Source organism: Cydia pomonella, unplaced genomic scaffold (assembly GCF_033807575.1).
Source record: "Cydia pomonella isolate Wapato2018A unplaced genomic scaffold, ilCydPomo1 PGA_scaffold_202, whole genome shotgun sequence".
Classification (NCBI taxonomy): domain Eukaryota; kingdom Metazoa; phylum Arthropoda; class Insecta; order Lepidoptera; family Tortricidae; genus Cydia; species Cydia pomonella.
The window spans coordinates 73979-96757 of record NW_026907842.1 but is presented as its reverse complement, the minus strand read 5'-3'; the positions used below and the strand labels follow the sequence as shown (position 1 = coordinate 96757).

Sequence of the window (22779 nt, the reverse complement as noted above, 5' to 3'; positions counted from 1 at the left end):
CAATATAGTTAGGTTACGTTAGAATAGCGACTCCTACAAAATAAGAACTGCTGCCAGAACTATAGGTAAAGTTAGTTTAGAAATGCGACCCGTACACAAAAGGAACTGTTGTCAGAAGTGTAGGTTAAGTTAGAACTGCGACCCCTATACAAAAGGAATTGCTGTAAGAACTATAGGTTAGGTTAGAACTGCGACCCTACACAAAAGGAACTGCTGCTAGAACTGTAGGTTAAGTTAAGTTAGAACAGCGACCCCTACACAAAAGGAATAGCTGCTCGAACTGTAGGTTAGGTTAGAACTGCGACCCCTATACAAAATGAACTGCTGTCAGAACTGTAAGTACTATAACATAAATCAAAATACTCGTACAATCAGGAATTAGTCAAATATCTTTCGGTTTTATAACTGTATGCGATACCAATTTCGGAAAGAAACTATTACCCATAAAATTATTATTCTCATCAACATTATGCCTAAGTACTATTCTCCTTAAAAAAATGTGCGATATAACAGGGTGTCTAAGAATTTTTTTCGAAATAACAGTTTGCCAAGTAAGTCGTATGCGACACAATTTTCGGCTAAACCATTATTCGATTATAGGATTATTATTCAAATTAACATTATGCTATTACATTATTCTGCTTAAGAAAATTGAGCGAAATAACAGTATGCCAACAAATTGCCAAGGGTTGTTATGCGAAAGTACAATATGACAATAAATTTTCTGGAACATATTAGTAATCCGATTAAATGTTGTAACTAAGAGAACAAGTACCTCGTTGGAATTTGACAACTTTTATTATTGCTGTCAGAAAAATAAACCGTCCAGTGGCCAATAAACCAATTTGGTTTTCTAAACCGATCCTTTTCTGTGTAATCTAGTATGTTGTATGTTGTAGTCATACTGATTCCCGAACTGTTGGTCTTTGTCACATAGTTATATTTTGCTTATTTTGTGCTTTATTACCTAAACGGTAAATGGCGGCCACATTTTTTGGTTTAGGTGTAATGTCAATAGTAAGTAATATAACATATATGTTAATAGTAAGTAATATATATATATAGTAGTAGTTATTAGAAAACAGAATCCTTCTAATGAAATAAGGAGCTTAATAAAACGTTGTAATTGCTAAATATAAAGTGTAATAAATATTTGTTATATTAAATATTTTAATCTACACATTTCTTGAATTAATGATGGTAGTAAGTAGGGGCAGAGTAGACGACGGGAGCGGCCTTGACGACCACGGGAGCGTGGGAGGGGGCGGTGTTGTGCACCACCGCGTTGAAACCGTTGTGAGGGTCAGCAGTGTACTCCACGGTGCGGATGGAACCATCAGCCTCCTTGAGGGAGTAAGAGCCCTTCACGACATCACCATCACGGGTCTCGTGCTGGGATTTGTTGTCGCCGGAGTGACCATCAGCAACAGAGTAGGAGTACTCGTACTTGGCTGGCTGAGACTGGAAGATAAAAGTAATTAGATTTGTGTGTTCATGAATAACATCCCAAGAAAAAAACCCGGACAAGTGCGAGTTGGACTCCCCCACCGAGGGATTCGTACTTTTTAGTGCTGCTAGCGGCAACAGAAATATATCATATGAGAAAATTTCAACTGTCTAGCTATCACGGTACATGAGATACAGCCTGGTGACAGACGGACAGACAAACAGACGGACGGACAGCGGAGTCTTAGTAATAGGGTCCCGTTTACCCCTTTGGGTACAGAACCCTAAAGATGATAGATTACAGCAACGAAACTAAATAAAAATATGAATAACTTACGATTTCCTCGTGGGCGACGGGAGCGGTGTAGTGGACGGCAGCGGGAGCAGCGTGGTAGGCGATGGGAGCGGGGGCAGCGTGGTGGTAGGTCACGGGGGCGGGGGCGGAGTGGTATTCGACGTGAGCAGGAGCAGCTTGGTAGGCGACGTGAGCAGGAGCGGCGTGGTAGGCGACGGGGGCAGCCACCAGCTTGTGGGCCAGCTGGGGCTGGTCGTGGCGTACGATGCTCTGAGAGGAGACGGCGGCGGCCGAGGAATAGTGCGGCTCAACCAGGAGACCGGCCTGGGCTACAGCCGCGAAGGCGCAAAGGGCTACAATCTGTAAAAAACATTATTCATGAAATAGTTTAATTTTGAAATGCAAAATACCAATGAATTATTTAACTTTTAAAATAGTCTTTAAAATCCTTTTTGACTTACTTTGGAGAACATTTTGTTCGTTGCTCAGATACGTTTCAAATGTAAATGATAATTTTCGAGAGTCAAGCCCTAGTTTTTATACATGCGAATTGCAAATGGGTAAGGTCATGTTCGAGTATGAGACAGCGGCCGAAGTGGTCAAGCGAGCTTTTGGCACAACCTTGCCCGGGTTACGCGTGCGCAAGCGCGCATTCTTCCTATAAAGCACTTGAGTTAAGAATAGGCTGGGCTTTGGGCAAATTAGCACCTACTATCATTTTCCTTCAAATACTTTGAAAAATTGCAGAATAATTAATAAAACGGGCCCATACATTCGGTATGTTGAAGAAGGTCACGTTAAACAAAGTGTATAATAGGTATATATATAATATGTAAGGAATAGTAAATTGATAACCAAGGGATGAAAGGTGCTCAGTTTTAGACGAGGCAGTTTAGGTAGCCTATAGTCCGAGGTTGAAATAATACCTTTCACCCGAGATAAACACTTTACTTTTTTATTTCGAATACGAAAAAAATTAAATACTTGTTTTTTTAAACATGACTAAGTATAAACTTTTATAGTATTTTTCGAGGATGTTTTCAATTTATAATTTAGGTAAAAGTATCATTGTTTATGGCAAAGAGAGTTAAATAGGTATTACACTGGGGAAGATGGTAAATTCTAAATAGGTAAATTCTAAAATGGTTGTTCGTCACGAGGTGCGGCTTCGTAACTCTTCATCGAACTTTGGATGGTTCGGTTTAAAGAAACAAATTCAGATAGTAATATTATTTAATTTACCAATATCGTGCAATTCAGTGCTCTCTTCTTGCGCAAACAAATCCGAATAAGCGAAGGTGACAGGTTTAGATCTGTGATATTAAAATCGCGTTTTTAAATCGTGAAACATCTCATGATGTATATCTAAGTACCTAATTATTTGTTAAGTATAATTGATTAATAAAAAAAATGTTACTTATAAAGGACTAGCTTCTGCCCGCAACTTCGTTTGCGTGGGGTGATGACAATGATGTTGATGTTTATAACTATCCTATGTCCTTCCGTGGGCCTCAAACTATCTCCATACCAAATTGCATCTAAATCGGTTCACCAGTTTAAGCGTGTAAACGGACAGAGATACTATTGCATTCATAATATGACGAGCAGGAATTTCAGGTGGTAGATTTACATATTTTTGTAATTTAAATACTTAATTCTAAAATAAAGGAAAAATGAGGATTTTTAAAACTCAAAATACATGTGAAATAATACTCCAAGAAGATCAGTGACATCACTTTTAACGCTGTGCATTGTGAACAATCAAATTTTCGTGTTTGTGGTGAAATACGAACTCAAAATTGGAGTCGGCGGGATATGAGCTATTCGAAGGTGAGTCCCTGCCCCTCCAGTAACACAATACCTATTAATATAGATGAGGGGGGCAAACTGAGCCATGATGTCTAAGTACGCCTACTTTTAATATTAGTATAGTAAATATTACTAATAGGTAGGCTTACTGTTATATTGCATATAACAGTAAGCTACCTATCTAATCTAATCTAATCTAAGTAAGTAAGTTATATTGCTGTTACTGTTGCATTGTGCAACGAGGTGAGTAAGTGAAATTTTGGAAGCGAGGGTGGAATATTCTTACCCCAGCTTTTTCACACAATGTTTTTCATCACTCTTGCGAAGAAAAAAACTAAATTAGATGCGGAATTATTCTTAAATACTCATATTCATATTGTCATATGTAGACAGGTTAGGCATCGAAGGCACAGACTTATTTGACATTCAGTCACGATTGAAAACTATGTAAAAATATTTTAAACGGCTGTTAAATTAATCAAATTAAATAATGTTAAACATAAACAATCATATTATTAACGGTAGTATTTTTAAAGTAAAACACTAACCAATTAGTGCTCTACTGAGTAGCGTTCTAATTGGTTTGAATGAATTAGTGACATAATAAATAAAAAAAGTTACAACTCCCTAGAGTGTTATTTATAGCTTTTTTCACAATCCATAACTCACTGGGGAACAATATAGGCCATTAATAGTACGCCTGCATGAAATAAGATCTTTTTCGAGCAAGTGTGATGAAAATAATATAACTAGTCTCCTATAAGCAGTTCTCATTATATTATAAGTAGGCGCACTTAGATGAAATGGCTCAGTTCGCCTCCCTCACCTTAAATAACTTAATAATTATTATGGTTCCTCGAATAACTTCTTTACTTTTTTTTACACTTACCTGCCTACTCATTACTGACCACTTCTACTGGACTGGATTGTCAAACTGATTACAGGTCCTAATAGGGAACATGCCTTATTGTATTCGCATATTTAAACCCTCCTGTTTTTTACGTGTTGGTAAAGTTTATAAAATCTTTAATAATAGGTAAGGATTAAGTATATAAATGTACCGTTCACTTTTACCTTGTGTCAACTTGGTATATAAAATAAAATATGAATCTGTAATATTATGTACGCCAACATCGCCCCTGTAGGTAGTAAAGAGCAAATCTTTCTGTTGTCACTTTTGTTATCGTGTTTTCTAGAGGAGGAAAGTAATATTCAAAAAAGCGGCCAAGTGCGAGTCGGACTCGCGCATGAAGGGTTCCGTACCATTTAAGACGTATTAAAAAAAATCTACTTACTAGATCTTGTTCAACATTTTACCACTTTGGACACACATTTTACCACTTTGGAAGTGTATCTCGCGCAAACTATTCAGTTTAGAAAAAAATGATATTAGGAACCTAAATATCATTTTTGAAGACCTATCCATAGATACCCCACACATATGGGTTTGATGAAATTTTTTTTTTTAAATTTTATGACGTATTAAAAAAAAAACTACTCACTAGATTTCGTTCAAACCAATTTTCGGTAGAAGTTTGCATGGGAATGTATATCATATATTTTTTTAGATTTTTCATTCTGTTATTTTAGAAGTTACGGGGGGGGGGGGGGGGGGCACACATTTTTTTCACTTTGGAAGTGTCTCTCGCGCAAACTATTCAGTTTAGAAAAAAATGATATTAGAAACCTCAATATCATTTTTAAAGACCTATCCATAGATACCCCACACGTATGGGTTTGATGAAAAAATATTTTTTGAGTTTCAGTTCTAAGTGTGGGGAACCCCCAAAATTTATTGTTTTTTTTCTATTTTTGTGTAAACATCCTAATGCGGTTCATAGAATACATCTACTTACCAAGTTTGAACAGTATAGTTCTTATAGTTTCGGAAAAAAGTGGCGGTGACATAATCGGGCAGACAGACGGACATGACGAATCTATAAGGGTTCCGTTTTTTGCCATTTGGCTACGGAACCCTAAAAACCTTTCAGTTTTATCTTTTCATTAACTTTCGTTAACACAAAATTTTCTTACAAACACAAAAACGTCCAAATTATTAAATGAATATTAGTTATTCAATTCAATTTCAATTCAATTCAAATATACTTTATTCATGTAGGCCTAGCAACAAGCACTTATGAATAGTAAGACAGTATTACATATAATTATCTTAATCTAATTATCAGAGCAATTTATTGATGTTGTAAATATTATTCCATATATAATACTAATGAATATAATTCATAGATCAAATTTAATACTAAAACTTTCAAAAAATACAGTGATACAAAAAAAAATGTATAAAAAATACTTGTCTAGATTGTTTCTAGAATAAATTCTAAATGTCAAACAAATATAATAAAAACAACAAAGGAAATACATGCATTGGAATATCCATTTCATCATCATTATTCAAATATAATAAATAATTAATCATTTCGAATCACAATTAATCCCACGTTGTTTTATCATTCATGTAGTCTTGTGTGGTATAATAAGCTTTAGAAATAAGTTTACGCTTTACATGATTCTTAAATTTATTAATTGGTAACTCAGTAATATGGTTTGGAAGTTTATTATAAAATCTCACACAATTACCCATGAATGATTTTTTAATTTTATATTTGTACAACAAGAGAGCAAAGTTTGATATTTCTTCGAGTGCTTGTATAATAGATTCACGAGCGTAGCGAGTGAATCTAATTTAGAATCTTGAGCGTAGTAGTACACAAAATTTTTCACGTCAGTCAGCCATCAAAAAATACAACCTTGAAAAATGTAATCCAGACGGACGGATCACTAGGTATTTCACTCATGTTTTCTGAAGTTATTCTAACAATTAACTTTAATTACCGCAATAAAACAAAACGAAAGAAATTTCAATAAAATAATATGAAAATAATGAATTAACGAACATCAATTGACAGTTCAATCGACGATTTTTTTTTTGTAAAAAAAAACTTAGTAAGATCCGGTCCGAATTGCGGATACTACTATTTGTCAACTATAGTACAGATCGTTAAAAGTAGTTAAGTAGAATTATTTACTGCTTAATAATTGCGTAAATATGTATAAGTTCATTGTTTTGATTGTATAATAAAATACGTAAAATATGGTGTTTTTATTAAATTTTAAACTTTTATTTCATTAATTAATTATGACGAATGAAGACTCGTAGGGTGTTTTGGAACGATGCGGTCTGACTTATTTCGGGGGTCTATTATAAACCGTCAATATACCGTTGAATTACGTATGCACTTTTTTCGTCTCTTTCTTTTTGCTAATGACGTGAAAGGGATAAAGACAATAGAGTCCAATTATTTCGAACTTGTATTAGGCCCCGCATGAAATGACATTCGAATCTAAAGGTCACTTGAATGTTATTTTGTCTCACTCGGTGAGCAAAATACGATTTTGCTCACTGTTTTTAAGCAGCAAATTACCCTTGTTCGAGCTGCTGACGTGAAAAATATAGTATCACATAAACGCGTCTTAAATTTACCCATTCCAGATTCTGGACGTTTGCCAAAACCTGAATTTACTTCTGAAGTAAATTCTGGTTTTGGCGAACGTTGTGGGGAACGCATCAGGGCGTCTACATAAAATGCAATAAATAAACTCTGTAATCTCTATGTAAAAAACAGTTTGTAGTTTAGTACTAGCCGTAAGTAGTTTCTTACCAAATGTTAGACTGTACATTTTGATTATAATATTTAAATTGTGATTGGGTGCCCGCGATACAGGTGTTGACCCCAGGTTTGTCTGTAACCAAAAGTAGAAATAAATGTTCTTTATTCTTATTCGATTAAGAGTCATACGAACCTAGCCGCCACCATGCAATCGTAGTTACCCTCCGAATTTAAAACAGCCTGATATAATATAAAATGTGACGTAAACATTCAAGTACTTAATACGAAAAAAAAAAGTAATTCATATATCGTCAGGTGACAAGCAAAACTTACTAATTACCACCACAAGTTCATAGCCATAATGAACCATATTACTACTGAAATAAGGTTGATTTTTGTTTAATTATTTGTTAGTAATTAAATTAGTGAGTTTTGCTTGTCGCCTGACGATATCTATGTCTGGTACTAAATTTTGTTGCTAGGAATTGTAATATAAAGATTTAAGAGCGTGCAGAAGTTTAACATAAAAATAACTTCTATTCGCTATTTATTTTTTCATGACTGGTCAGGTTTAGTGGGTAACGACAGTGACCTAGTCTATGAAGCCAATGGTCCAGGGTTTGAATCCCATTCAATTTCATCAAAGGGCATTTATTTTTGTGATGAATACAGACATTTGTTCGTGAGTCATGGATGTTTTCTATGTGTGTGTGTGTGTGTGTGTGTTTATCTATATACGTAAGTATATCGCCGCCTAGTACCCATAGTATAAGCTTTGCTTAGTTTGGGGCTGGGTCGATCCGTGTAAAATCATCCTCAAATATTTAAAAAAATATTTTAGTTTACCACATAACATCTATCTAGAATTGTGACCCATTCTTATAGTAAATATCATTATAAGCAAAAAACTTGAATACAATAATGGAGAAGTATGTAAAACACCTAGCATTTTTGCAATATATGACCACATCAAGCGCTGTGATCCCTCACCACCCGCTTTGCTCGCAGCGAATACTTGTTTGCCGTCATAGTCAGTTACAGAAAACACCAACTGAAACTTTTCCCACCTTTCATTGTATCCGTTATCCTTACACATGTTAAATTTCGATTGGCGTTTAAGGCAATCAATTCAAAATAAATTTTATTCAAAGAAAACTGACGGTTATAGCGTTAGAAAGCATAATTAAAACGAAAACTTTTATCCCCGGATAATAATGGCATGAATGAGCCAACATTGGATGAAATAATTAAATACAGGAAAAGGTCTTATATTTATATGTATTTGCAATAAATTAACTAGTCATCATTAAACCGTTTCTTTGGTCGAATTGTTTAGTGATGGTAGTAAGTGGGAGCGGAGTAGACGACGGGAGCGGCCTTGACCACGACGGGCGCGTGCGTGGGGGCGGTGTTGTGCACCACCGCGTTGAAGCCGTTGTGAGCATCAGCGGTGTACTCCACAGTGCGGATGGAGCCGTCAGCCTCCTTGAGGGAGTAAGAGCCCTTCACGACATCTCCGTCACGGGTCTCGTGCTGGGACTTGTTGTCGCCGGAGTGTCCGTCAGCAACGGAGTAAGAGTACTCGTATTGGGGGTGAGCCTGAAGTGAAAAATAGTTATTAATTTGAGACTAAAAGTAAAGTTAGCCGATAGGTAAATAGACAACCAGATTAATTATCTTACAATTTCTTCGTGAGCGACCACCTTAGCGATGGGAGCGCTGTAGTGGACAGCAGCAGGAGCGGCGTGGTACGCAACAGGAGCGGGAGCGGCGTGGTAGGTGACGGCAGCAGGGGCAGCGTGGTAGGTGACGGGGGCGGGGGCAGCGTGGTAGGCCACGTGAGCGGGAGCGGCGTGGTAGGCGACGGGAGCAGCCACTAGCTTGTGGGCTACAGCTTGGGGCTGGTCATGGCGCACGATGCTCTGCGAGGACACGGCGGCGGCCGAGGAGTAGTGTGGCTCAACCAGGAGACCGGCCTGGGCTACAGCCGCGAAGGCGCAAATGGCTACGATCTGTAACATTACAATAGTTTTAAACCATGGCCTCAAGTACTTAACAAGGAGGACACTAATGAAACATAATTTAATAAAAAATATATGTAAATTTGAGTGCACTCACTTTGGACAACATGTTTGTATGTTTCACAAATGTGAATGATTAATACGATACCCCGTGATCTAGTTTATATAGTCGCAATTTGCATCAAGGAAGGTCAAATTTAAGCGAATCGACTCAGTTCAGTGGGCGTGGTCAGGCGGGTTTTTAATGATATGTCACTCGTATATACCTATACTCGTATAGGCACGCGGTATGCGTTTGTGATAACAACGTCTAATTAGTATTATATTATTAGTTTTAACCGAGTTCAATTTCATAGAAGGAGGAGGTTTTGTATTCGGTTGTGGCTTTTTAGGGTTCCGTAGCCAAATGGCAAAAAACGGAACCCTTATAGATTCGTCATGTCCGTCTGTCTGTCCGATTCTGTCACAGCCACTTTTTTCCGAAACTATAAGAGCTATACTATTCAAACTTGGTAAGTAGATGTATTCTGTGAACCGCATTAGGATGTTTATACAAAAATAGAAAAAAAAACAATAAATTTTGGGGGTTCCCCATACTTAGAACTGAAACTCAAAAAATCTTTTTTCATCAAACCCATACGTGTGGGATATCTATGGATAGGTCTTTAAAAATGATATTGAGGTTTCTAATATCATTTTTTTCTAAACTGAATAGTTTGCGCGAGAGACACTTCCAAAGTGGAAAAATGTGTCCCCCCCCGTAACTTCTAAAATAACAGAATGAAAAATCTAAAAAAAATATATGATATACATTGCCATGCAAACTTCCACCGAAAATTGGTTTGAACGAGATCTAGTAAGTAGTTTTTTTTTAATACGTCATAAAATTAATTTTTTTTTTTCATCAGACCCATACGTGTGGGGTATCTATGGATAGGTCTTCAAAAATGATATTTAGGTTTCTAATATCATTTTTTTTCTAAACTGAATAGTTTGCGCGAGAGACACTTCCAAAGTGAAAAAAAGTGTGTCCCCCCCCCTGTAACTTCTAAAATAACGGAATGAAAAATCAAAAAAAAATATATGATATACATTACCATGCAAACTTCCAACGAAAATTGGTTTGAACCAGATCCAGTAAGTAGTTTTTTTAATACGTCATAAATGGTGCGGAACCCTTCATGGGCGAGTCCGACTCGCACTTGGCCGCTTTTTATTTTTATGTACCTTCACCGATTACTCAGACACCTGTGATCTGATTTGCGTAATTCGTTTTTTGTTTGAAAGGAGTTACCTCCAAGTTGGTCCCATTTTAATTGGGTTCTGATCTGATGTGGGATCCATGAGGAATTGAGGGAATTCCTCTTTTTAGGGTTCCGTAGCCAAATGGCAAAAAACGGAACCCTTATAGATTCGTCATGTCCGTCTGTCTGTCCGATTATGTCACAGCCACTTTTTTCCGAAACTATAAGAGCTATACCGCTAAAACTTGGTAAGTAGATGTATTCTATGAACCGCATTAAGATTTTTACACAAAAATAGAAAAGAAAAAACAATAAATTTTGGGGGCTCCCCCAGAACTGAAACTCAAAAAATCTTTTTTCATCAAACCCATACGTGTGGGGTATCTATGGATAGGTCTTCAAAAATGATATTTAGGTTTTTAATATCATTTTTTTCTAAACTGAATAATTTACGCGACAGACACTTCCAAAGTGAAAAAATGTGTCCCCCCCCTGTAACTTCTAAAATTACAGAATGAAAAATCTAAAAAAAATATATGATATACATTACCATGCAAACTTCCACCGAAAATTGGTTTGAACGAGATCTAGTAAGTAGTTTTTTTTAATACGTGGTTCATGGGCGGGTCCGACTCGCACTTGGCCGCTTTTTTTTAAAGGCATGTGTATGGTGATTTGGGTGTTTTCTTAAGCAAACCGAGCATTTTTTCTCAAAAACCCTCAACTTTATGAAGTGGATCTGATGATGATGATTTTTTGATGAAAATATTAATGTTTTTTTTTAAATGTAGTATGTTCACCGATTAGGCTAGAACTGCGACCATAATAGTAACGAAATGCTACTAGAAAAAGGTGACGAAGTGGAATAATTAATTTAATAGCATAAAGAGATGTTAAATGTTTACATCATATTTAAAAAAAAATAAACTGTGGTTAAAATTTTGTATGTTATTTTGTTTAAAATGATTTGGAGTTATTTGCTTATAGGATAGCAAGATGTATACAAATTGTTTATCATTTTTACATTGAAATAAATAAATATTATATTATAGGACATTATTACACAAATTGACTAAGTCCCACAGTAAGCTCAATAAGTCTTGTGTTGTGGGTACTTAGACAACGATAAATATAAAATTATAAATATTTATAAATACTTAAATATATGGAAAACACCCATGACTCAGGAACAAATATTCATGCTCATCACACAAATAAATGCCCTTACCAGGATTTGAACCCGGGACTATCGGCTTCATTGGCAGGGTCACTACCCACTAGGTCAGACAGGTCGTCAAATTAAATGGAGTTATAATTTTGGTGATCATTGACTATAAGTCTGTATCTTTAGGTATTTAAAAAAAGGTAAACAAACAATTTGTACATTTTCGGGTATTTTAATATTTATTGGTTAACCAACCAAATACAAAACCGCCTGGATCTGTCACTGAACGACCTGACTTTAAACCTACATTATTTGATCATGTAATGTTTTCAACTACCCTCAGCTGCCTTAAGGAGCCATTTGAGGGTAGATTTTGTTTACCTTTTTTTTAAATACCTAAAGATACAGACTATAATTTTGGGTTAACAATGATTAGTGTGTGTCGTCAAGCTCACCATACTTATTAACCTATCGAATGAGCTAATGCTTTTACGGATACTGGAAAGCGATATGTAAATATACTACATACCTATACGAGGGCTGGACGTTAGTGAGATGACGATATGAGTTGTGCTGGTATCCGACTTTATTACCTACATATAACATGATTATCCACCTGGTTTCTTGAGCTTAATAGTCGCCTCCAAACCTCCTCTTATAGCGACCCCATTCCTCAAACATTAAGTTCATATTAGCCTCACTGGATCACTGTTCACTTTGAGTACTGATAAAGTTAGTCACAATCTACAAGAGACACATCATTATTCTAATAACACCATAAGAACGTCCTCGACTTAATCTAAAAGCAAATATCACTCCCCCGTAGACACAACCTCCTTTTTCCTACTGTCGCACACAACCTCCTTTTACCTACTGTCGTTCTCATCTACCCTCTCAACTTCAGCCAAAAAATCCCAATAACCTAGAAGCGGTAATTTAACTTAAACATGATTACTAGCACGATCTACTCTATGTTTGTTTAGCAAAATGTTAAAAAAGGTAATCATTTCACATTAAAATGTAGTTTTAATTTTGGTGATAATTTACTATTTTTGGTAGTAAAAATGGTTTTTATGATATTCAATTTTACTCTAGGTATCTGATGATCAGTTGGACAGTGTTATGAAATGAGCGATCAAGCCATTAGTTGAAATCGAGAAAATGAGCTCGAAAGATTTGAAATTTGAATCAGTTATTGTAAGTTCATTTTTAAAGCATTTTTGACGACCGGTCTGGCCTAGTGGGTAGTGCCACGGACCCTGCCTACGAAGCTGATGGTCCCGGGTTCAAATCCTGGTAAGGGCATGTATTCGTGTGATGAGCATGGATATTCGTCCTGAGTCATGGGTGTTTTCTATGTATTTAAGTATTTATAAATATTTATATATTATATATATCGTTGTCTAAGTACCCTCAACACAAGCTTTATTGAGCTTACTGTGGGACTTAGTCAATTTGTGTAATAATGTCCTATAATATTTTAATTTTAATTTAAAGCAAAAAAGTTAATATTGACATTGAACCTATAAAAGTGTTCATAATTTAGATAAATTAAAAAAATAACACCATACCTATTCAAGTTTCGAAGTTATTAACGTTTTTCCGCTTGATTCTTTATTGCACTAATACTGCGATTTAATTTATTTCGTCGTAGTGTACTATGAGACATATTGTCGCTTGATTCTTTAATGCAAATTGTTAGAGATGAAGTGAATAATGGAATAAAAAGTAAATAGTTATATTGTAAATAAATCAAAAACAATGTTTTCCTCCACAATGATTAGGACTAATCCGTCTAACAATATAGTTTTATACTGCAATCAACTTTTTTATAAATGTCAAAAAAACGACACCATATACGGTTAAATCAATATTGCGTTTATAAATAATTAAAACTTTAAACCAAAACGAATTAACAACATCTTTATAAACTCGTTTTTGCGATTTAGAATATACGCTTATTATAATTTGTAAAAGTAAATTTGGCGTTCAATTCGTTTTTACGTAACGAGTTAGTGCATAGGGCCATACATATTTTAACGTTTCGCTTGATTCTACCCCTTAAAATAAGGCTGTAAGCATGATTTTTCAACAAAGAAATAGTCAATACTATAGATTATCACATTTATATCCGACCTGCATTCATAACTTTTTTTTCGTATTTTGGCGCTTAGTTCGCTATTCCATAACAATGTCCAGTTAAATACCAGCCATTTTTTAATTTGTGCTTATTCAAGTAGACACATTACTATTTAGTTCGGTTCATATCTTCACTGTTAATTAACAATTCTTATGCAAAGGCACACATACAGCACAGCACACTCACTCTCAGGCAGAGCTCAGCACACTCACTCTCAGGCTGTTAACAGGTAATAAATTATAAGCGTAATAGGTATATTTACATGAAAAACAACCATCCAAAACTAGGTCAAAGTAATAAGTACAGAATAAGATCTTAAACATGTATTTGCAATAAATTAACTAGTCATCATTAAATCGTTTCTTTGGTCGAATTGTTTAATGATGGTAGTAAGTGGGAGCGGAGTATACGACGGGAGCGGCCTTGACCACGACGGGCGCATGCGTGGGGGCGGTGTTATGTACCACCGCGTTGAAGCCGTTGTGAGCGTCAGCGGTGTACTCCACAGTGCGGATGGAGCCGTCAGCCTCCTTGAGGGAGTAAGAGCCCTTCACGACATCTCCGTCACGGGTCTCGTGCTGGGACTTGTTGTCTCCGGAGTGTCCATCAGCAACGGAGTAAGAGTACTCGTATTGGGGGTGGGCCTGAAGTGAAAAATATTTATTAATTTGAGACTAAAGGTAAAGTTAGCCGATAGGTAAATAGACAACCAGAATAATTATCTTACAATTTCTTCGTGAGCGACCACCTTAGCGATGGGAGCACTGTAGTGAACAGCAGTGGGAGCGGCGTGGTACGCAACAGGAGCGGGAGCGGCGTGGTAGGTGACGGCAGCGGGGGTGGCATGGTAGGTGACGGGGGCGGGGGTAGCGTGGTAGGCCACGTGAGCGGGAGCGGCGTGGTAGGCGATAGGAGCAGCCACTAGCTTGTGGGCTATAGCCTGGGGCTGGTCATGGCGCACGATGTTCTGAGATGATACGGCAGCGGCCGAGGAATAGTGTGGCTCAACTAGGAGACCGGCCTGGGCTACAGCCGCGAAGGCGCAAAGGGCTACGATCTGTAACAATACAACAGTTTTAAAACATGACCTCAAGTACTTATCAAGGAAACTTAAATTAATAATTAAAATAAGTAAATTTGAGTGCACTCACTTTGGAGAACATGTTTGTATGTTTCACAAATGTGAATGATGAATATAACACCCCGTGATCTAGTTTATATACTTGCAATTTGCACCAAGGAAGGTCAAATTTAAGCGAATCGACTCAGTTCAGTGGGCGTGGTCAGGCGGGTATTCAACGCTACCTCACTGTAAGGTTAAGGCGCGCGGTATGCGTTTGTGATATATTATGTGATAAAAACGTCTAATTAGTATTTTATTACCGAAGTAGGCTTAAAGGACAGTTTTTTAATTATTATTTTTTAATATAAATATGAACTAAATTATATTATATTAAATTAATATAAGAACAATTTTTGCCTTCTTTCACTTATTATATTTCGCAACATTATTCAATATCTATAAGAATAGGTATCGACAGACCCACGGCTCCAATTTTGTGCATTTTGATAGTTTATGAAATGACAATATTGTCATCCATATATTTTTCTTCTAAATTAAAATAACATAATATTTTCACTATTTTAGTAGTGAAGAGATAATTTAACCGGTAGACAAATAAATAATAAATAAATCAATATTATAGGACATTATTACACAATTTGACTAAGTCCCACAGTAAGCTCAATAAGGCTTGTGTTGAGGGTACTTAGACAACGATATATATAATATATAAATATTTATAAATACTTAAATAAATAGAAAACACCCATGACTCAGGAATAAATATTCATGCTCATCACACGAATAAATGCCCTTACCAGGATTTGAACCCGGGACCATCGGCTTCATAGGCAAGGTCACTACCCACTAGGCCAGATCGGTCGTCAAATGGATTATTAAAAGCTTTAGACGGGGTATTATAATGACAAATGGAAAATAATAGTCAATTAAACATCAATATAACTGTCCATCTGGCCGCCTCCTAATTATTGCTATGTATTTTTTATGATACTAGGTTCAATGAAATGTTGTCGGTATTGTCTTGTGAAATGGCCCTTAATAGATTTGTAAAATATTCGAATTTTGAATTATGTTTGATAATATGAAGTTTATATGAATAATCACCTCGAAAATTATCCGGTTTTTAGGGTTCTATAGCCAAAATGGCAAAAACGGAACCCTTATAGTTTCGTGATGTCTGTCCGTTTATCTATTTGTCAGGCCATTTTACTCGGAAACTATAAGACATTTAATACATAATATTTATTATAAGACATATTTATTTTATATAAGTAGGTGTATTTTGTGAGCCGCTAGTCGGTTTAGTAGTTAAAATTTGTGGAAATATATTATTATATTTAAGGGAGGCACTACATATATGTAACTAAAAATGAAAAAAAGTTCTTTCCCAGTAAAATAAGCCCTCGTATGCGGCCTGTCAAATTTGATCATTCAAAATGTGACCTTGACATTTAAAATAATAAATTTAAAATTTAAATTCCCAGGCACGGATCCTTATCATAAACAGACAAGGGGTTAAAACAACATCAACGTTGCCAATAGTGTAAGTAAGTAAGTAAATATTCTTTATTGCACCAACAATTATACATTTTACATACATGTAAAACTACAAATGAATTTTAAAGGAAAATAGAACCAGGTAACAACAGGCGGTCTTATCGCTAAAAAGCGATCTCTTCCAGACAACCTTTAGGTAGAGTGTTTTCTGATTTAGTGTATTTTTTTGGATATAATCGCTCCGAAAGTCTAAAATATTGTACACACTGTTTCAATCTAATTAGAGCTTTTAATGAACCAAGTAAGGTAGCATATATTATCTTTTGTTTCGTTGCTTTCTCAAACAAAAGCTTTCTTAAAAAAGTAAAAAAAAAGAAATTCATCACCATTTACTATACGTAGCTACTACAAGGCACACATAAAAAAATATGATAATTTTATATTGTGTGCCATATGGGCACCAAGTGTTTGCCGACATTATCTTAGTCGATTTCATATGGAAATACAGCTCATAAAACGTCGAAACAAATATATCTTCAAGGTAACCCTAGCATTACTTTAAAAAATCCTGGGATCAACTATATAAACTTCTGCAAAAATTGGGTGGGCAATGTTAACCCCACTCGTTTTTCCTATTTTCCATACAAGTCGCATAGGTACAATTTTTTTAAAAGGTATGGGCAATGTGTGTGGGCTTGCTTTGTGTGGTAGGACTTAGCACAGCGGATATCATTCCAGATCTAGAGCAGAGCCCAACTGGGGAAGTACCTTCACCTTACAGAAAACCTCAGCCAAGGAACACTAGACCCTACTCCTCCTGCCGGTGAGTAAGGCTGCCAGAACTTAACGAGCGGGGTGTTACGGTTGGCAACTTGAGGCGTACATATGCTACGGAGACGGCTTACGACCAGGCGAGCCATATGCTTGTTTGCCTTGGACGTAGTGTGATACTTCGACGTAGTATGATAGTATAATGTAAAAAATGTAAACAAGTAACTATAATTTACTGCTCCAATAATGATACATTTTACATGAAAAATTACAAAAAATATTAAAAATTAAAATTATTTTAAAAGCGTTAGGGTTATCACTTTTAAAATAATCGGTTACTATGTTTTTATAACCAAAAGTATGATTTATGCTGTATTTTTGTACACGTTAAAGGCGTAAAACATTGAAACAAAGTAACAATGACGAGCCAAATGATATACATAGATTATACATAATATGTATGTATATATCAATAATATATTTACTCGTGGCTCTATAATAAGCTCCATAAGCTTAAAAAAAGTAAAAAATTAAATTAAAATACTCACATTGGTCTTAAGCGCCACAGACCCTACTGGCATATAAGTCCTTTATGCAACTTTCACCAATATGAATGTTTTCCAAATAATGACGACATATACTTTCTATTTAACTACCAAACCTGCTTACAAAATTTCACGAAAATCGGTTGAGAGTTATATCCATAATAGAAATGTTCTACTCTACGCTTAATGTAACAGAAACCCTGAAAAATAATTTCATGAGAACTCCATAGGCAAATTTTAACTCGAGTCCATTTTCAACAAGATTTCCGCAAACGTATTTTCTTTCATTTGTCAATTTGCTGAAAATTGTCGAGTTAAGGTGAACACACATGTATGTAATGTAGTGTTGTCATAGATATAAATATAACCTATTTTCATCGTGGAGCCCTCCTTATATATACGTACTTAACAAGAGCACGCCATATAAATTAAAAACAAAAATAATATAATATATTAAGGTAACAAAAATGTCAGTAAACAATAAAAAAAACATTTTTTTTTGTTCGAGTATAATGACGTGATTTTGTTGAGTGTGTATAGGTATTAGAAGGAAGTCGAAATGTTTTCACCCCAATTATTAAAACATTAGTTTACGATGGATGTGAAAGGCCGAGAATTTTTATTAGTTGGCAGTTGCTCAAGTTGTTGAAAAATAATTTTAAGATTCATTTCTAAAGGGAATACATTTTTTGTAGTGTTTCAAAGATATCATATTTTTTTCAAATTTGTTATGAATATTTAATGATTACCTTAAATAAACATTTAATGTGACCTATTAACTTTTGTCGTGCGCACATTCTGAAAATTACAAGCGGAGGGCTATTTACAGCGTTAAATTAAAAAATATAAACATCGAAGACAGTCTTCTGGGAGTTTACATTTTTTTATTGTAAATTTTCGCCTCTTTGAGAATTTCATTTTTAATTGCCCAAATGTTAAAGACAGACAAACACACATAGTAGTCAAACTATGTGTATAACCACCCCTTTTTTGCGTCGGGGGTTACAAAAAGTTATAAATGAATAGGCTCCTTATTTCAATGTGCTGTTTGAAATATCACCCTAGGAAGTCGATATTCCCCATTTTAATGTCAAGCTTAGATATACTTTTGTCACAAGCAAAATGTTACGTTAGGCGATAGCATTTATAATCACAACTGCACTTTAAATTGTAGGTACTAAAACACCAAATATAATAGTGGGTTAGGTTAGCTTTGAACTGCGATCCTCACAGTCCAGAACTGCTATCAGAAAAGTCGGTTCGGTTAGGTTAGAACTGTGATATTTACAGGAAAGAAATGCTACTAGAAAAGCGGGTTAGATTAAAACTGCGACCATTACAGAAACGAAAAGCTACTAGAAAAAGGTGACGAGTTGATTAATTAATTTAATAGGATAACGAGATGTTAAGAGCAATTCCTAGATGAGCAACTTTTCAAATCTCGAATTTTTGAAGCTATGTTTCTGTCGTGGTTTCGAAAAATCGAGGTTTCGCTCTAAACTGTTTCCTCCTCCATAACGCAACCAATCATTATGATATTTTGGGAACGGCAAGAGGAAGAAATAATCAATGCCGCTATATTTTGAATTTTTGGATATTTGTTGTCATATTTGTATATTGCGCCTTTTTTTGGAGCCAATCCAATTGAGTCGTTTTTGCGATTTTCCAAGCGCTGTAAGTTTCTTCAAAATAACATAATCCGAAAAAGCAAAACATAGCGGCACAGATATTGATAATATTGATCTTATTTGAAAAAAATCATTGCTCTAGGTCAAAAATCCAGGGCGAAAACAAACGAGAGCGTTTATATAGAAAAATCGCAACTAGGAATTCCTCTTAAATGTTTGAATATCATGAAATGTGGTTAAAATTTTGTTGGTTAATTTTTTGATGATTTGGAGTTATTTGCTTTAATCCTATGTTATTTGCTTTAAAGCAAGGTGTAAAAACTTTGGTTATCATTTCACATTAAAATGGAATGGAGTTACAATTTTACTATTTTTGGGTTAACAATGATTAGTTTGGTGTGTTTGCTTTATTGGCCGGGTGCAGACGGCTTGGCGGGAAAATAAAAACGATCGCAGCGCTTGATGTGGCCAAAGTTGGCGACAAATGTCGCGGTGTATGGGTACTTCTCAGTTAGTATGTTCGCGATAAACTCAAAAACTGCTGAACAGATTTTCATGTGGTTTTCACCTAGGTATCAATAGAGTGATCCTTGAGGAAGGTTAGGTGTATAATTTGTTAAGGTTTTGTGTAAATTGGTTGAAATATGACGATGTTTGCTAAAGATGTCGGAAAAATCACGCTGTCTAAGAGCTTTATTCGAAAACGCTGCCTAATCCGTTTAAGATATAACAACACAATGTATGGTGGGATTGGCTCTCGATGATTGGTCTGCAAAAAAGTCCGCGATGGTATATATCTATCTTTTAAGGATAACTTACTATACCCATTCTTAACTTATAAAAAAAGATCACAAACTTATAATCTGGTATTTACAAAGCTATTTACACGAATATAATACAGGCAACTATCAGTTGTTTCAACTGCCTGCCTGATTAATAAATAATAATAATAATAATAAATTAAATACGTTAGTTACATTTAGCATTTCATACAGATTTTATATAAATTGAATCGAAATATGTTTAAAATAATTTTAATATGTTCAGTCTTAAGAGAATAAAAAAATAAACGTAACGGCTAAATATTTTATCTAGCTTATGTCAACACAGAATTAATGCTTGCTTGTTAATACAATAGTATGGATAATACAGTATGCTAACATTAGGTGATTGTAATAATAGTTATAATATCAGTAATTGAAAGACCGTCAAAAGCATACTTTTGGGGCGTAGAGCCAGACGCATAGACTTAGATCAAGATTTTGATAGCATAGACTGTGCAAGTGTTATTTTCAACGTCAATATTCTATGAAATTATCAATTATCTTCTCATCTTCATTCTGTCTGTCGTCTGTCAAGTCAAGCGTATGACCGAGAACGATGACGAACGAGGTAACTTAATCGTACTATGAAATTATCAATTATCTTCTCATCTTCATTCTGTCTGTCGTCTGGCAAGTCAAGCGTATGGCCGAGAACGATGACGAACGAGGTAACTTAATCGTACTGTAGGTGTAAGTTGCTGTTTAAAATCCATAAAAAGGACAAGGTTTTTAGATTTGAAAACGACATACGTATTCCCTAAAAGAACATTACAAGGTATGCTATCAAAACACAACAAAATATACTTTTTTTCTATAATTTGTAACGATCAACGAATAATATTGACATAGGTAATAGTATTAATTACACAAATACTTCTTACTAATTTCAGTAAAGCTAAAAACCAAATATGTTTAACCATAGAAACGAATAGATTTTGTGCATTAAACTGCATTTTAAAAAATGTTTTTGAAGGAGATAATCTTTATTTTGTTGCGCTCATTATACTTGAGCGCCTAGCCTACCCAGATGATAACGCTAGGCGGCGCTGCCATCGTGCACCCGGCCAATAAATGTAAAAAATGGTAATCATTTCACATTAAAATGGAGTTGCAATTTTGGTGTCATTTACTATTTTTGGTGGTAAGAATGGTTATTCTGATGTTAAATTTTACTATAATTACTATAATATGATCAGTAAAATACCGGCCATTTTTAAAATTTTGTTTATTCAAGTGGAGACACTTTTATTTATTTCGGTTCATATCCACACTGCAAATTGATAATAATTCGTATGCAAAGGCACCATCAACAGTCAGTTAATATTGTTAAGAGTATTTCTGTTAACAGGTAATAAATTATAAGCGTAAAAGGTAAATTTACGTAAACCACAACCATCCAAAACTAGGTCAAATAAATAAAGACAGAATAAGATCTTAAACATGTATTTGCAATAAATTAACTAGTCATCATTAAATCGTTTCTTTGGTCGAATTGTTTAGTGATGGTAGTAAGTAGGAGCGGAGTAGACGACGGGAGCGGCCTTGACCACGACGGGCGCGTGCGTGGGGGCGGTGTTATGTACCACCGCGTTGAAGCCGTTGTGAGCGTCAGCAGTGTACTCCACGGTGCGGATGGAGCCGTCAGCCTCCTTGAGGGAGTAAGAGCCCTTCACGACATCTCCGTCACGAGTCTCGTGCTGGGACTTGTTGTCGCCGGAATGTCCATCAGCAACGGAGTAAGAGTACTCGTATTGGGGGTGGGCCTGAAGTGAAAAATGGTTATTTATTGAAGAATAAAGGTAAAGTTAACCGGTAGGTAATTAGACAACCAGAATAATTATCTTACAATTTCTTCGTGAGCGACGACCTTAGCGATGGGAGCGCTGTAGTGGACAGCAGCAGGAGCGGCGTGGTACGCAACAGGAGCGGGAGCGGCGTGGTAGGTGACGGCAGCAGGGGCAGCGTGGTAGGTGACGGGGGCGGGGGCAGCATGGTAGGCGACGGGGGCAGCCACCAGCTTGTGGGCCACGGCCTGGGGCTGGTCGTGGCGCACGATGCTCTGCGAAGAGACGGCGGCAGCCGAGGAGTAATGCGGCTCAACCAGGAGACCGGCCTGGGCTACAGCCGCGAAGGCGCAAAGGGCTACGATCTGCAATATCAAAATAGTTTTAAAATATGGTTTTAAGTGCTAAATAGGTTAATTAATGAAATATGATTAAAGTAAATTATATTAATAAATTGTCGCCACTCACTTTGGAGAACATGTTTACTTGTATCACAAATATGACTGATGCATATGACACCTCGTGATCTAGTTTATATACTCGCAATTTGCAGTTACGAAGGTCAAATTTAAGCGAATTGAATTCAGTTAAGTGGGCGCGGCCGGACGGGCTTTTACTGTAACCTCGCCCTAGGTTAGCGCACGGCATGCGTTTTTGATGTATTGATAACGTTGTCTAATTAGTGATTTATTATTTCCGGAGTATTAAGTGAGATTTTAGTGAAAATAAGTCGATGATCATGATCCATAGCGCTTACGCTTTCTAAATGTTTTTCATGGAATTTCATATGTACCTTCAGTAGTTTCGTCATGAACATAATTATGGCAGACACACAAACATTCAACCTCTTTTTCTAAGGTGGTGAACCTTAGTAGATGAATTTTGAAAAACGCTGAA

The 22779-nt window shown here is 35.8% G+C and overlaps 2 protein-coding genes across 2 annotated transcripts; both read right to left on the bottom strand.

The window, feature by feature from the left end:
- Window positions 1-1005: 1005 nt before the first annotated feature.
- LOC133533705 (cuticle protein-like) lies at window positions 1006-9986 on the bottom strand. The gene is made up of 6 exons (XM_061872737.1): window positions 9298-9986; window positions 8862-9191; window positions 8517-8778; window positions 2203-2225; window positions 1784-2101; window positions 1006-1461 (listed from the first exon to the last, which is right to left on the bottom strand). The coding sequence occupies exons 1-6, from the start codon at window positions 9307-9309 to the stop codon at window positions 1192-1194; spliced, it is 1215 nt and encodes a 404-aa protein (XP_061728721.1). The 5' UTR covers window positions 9310-9986; the 3' UTR covers window positions 1006-1191.
- Window positions 9987-13900: 3914 nt separating this feature from the next.
- On the bottom strand, window positions 13901-22362 carry LOC133533704 (cuticle protein-like). The gene is made up of 6 exons (XM_061872736.1): window positions 22351-22362; window positions 21945-22286; window positions 21597-21861; window positions 14901-15013; window positions 14477-14806; window positions 13901-14393 (listed from the first exon to the last, which is right to left on the bottom strand). Exons 1-6 carry the CDS (start codon window positions 22360-22362, stop codon window positions 14127-14129), a joined length of 1329 nt encoding a protein of 442 aa, XP_061728720.1. The 3' UTR covers window positions 13901-14126.
- Between the last annotated feature and the right edge of the window lie 417 nt (window positions 22363-22779).

Bases quoted from the DNA above. Each gene is read 5' to 3' on its own strand.
- LOC133533705 (XM_061872737.1), bottom strand. The intron at 2,102-2,202 runs GTAAGTCAAAAA...TGTTTTTTACAG, and splicing joins CGAACAAAATGTTCTCCAAA to ATTGTAGCCCTTTGCGCCTT. The intron at 1,462-1,783 runs GTAAGTTATTCA...TTTATCTTCCAG, and splicing joins CCGTCGCCCACGAGGAAATC to TCTCAGCCAGCCAAGTACGA.
- LOC133533704 (XM_061872736.1), bottom strand. The intron at 21,862-21,944 runs GTAAGATAATTA...TTTTCACTTCAG, and splicing joins TCGTCGCTCACGAAGAAATT to GCCCACCCCCAATACGAGTA. The intron at 14,394-14,476 runs GTAAGATAATTA...TTTTCACTTCAG, and splicing joins TGGTCGCTCACGAAGAAATT to GCCCACCCCCAATACGAGTA.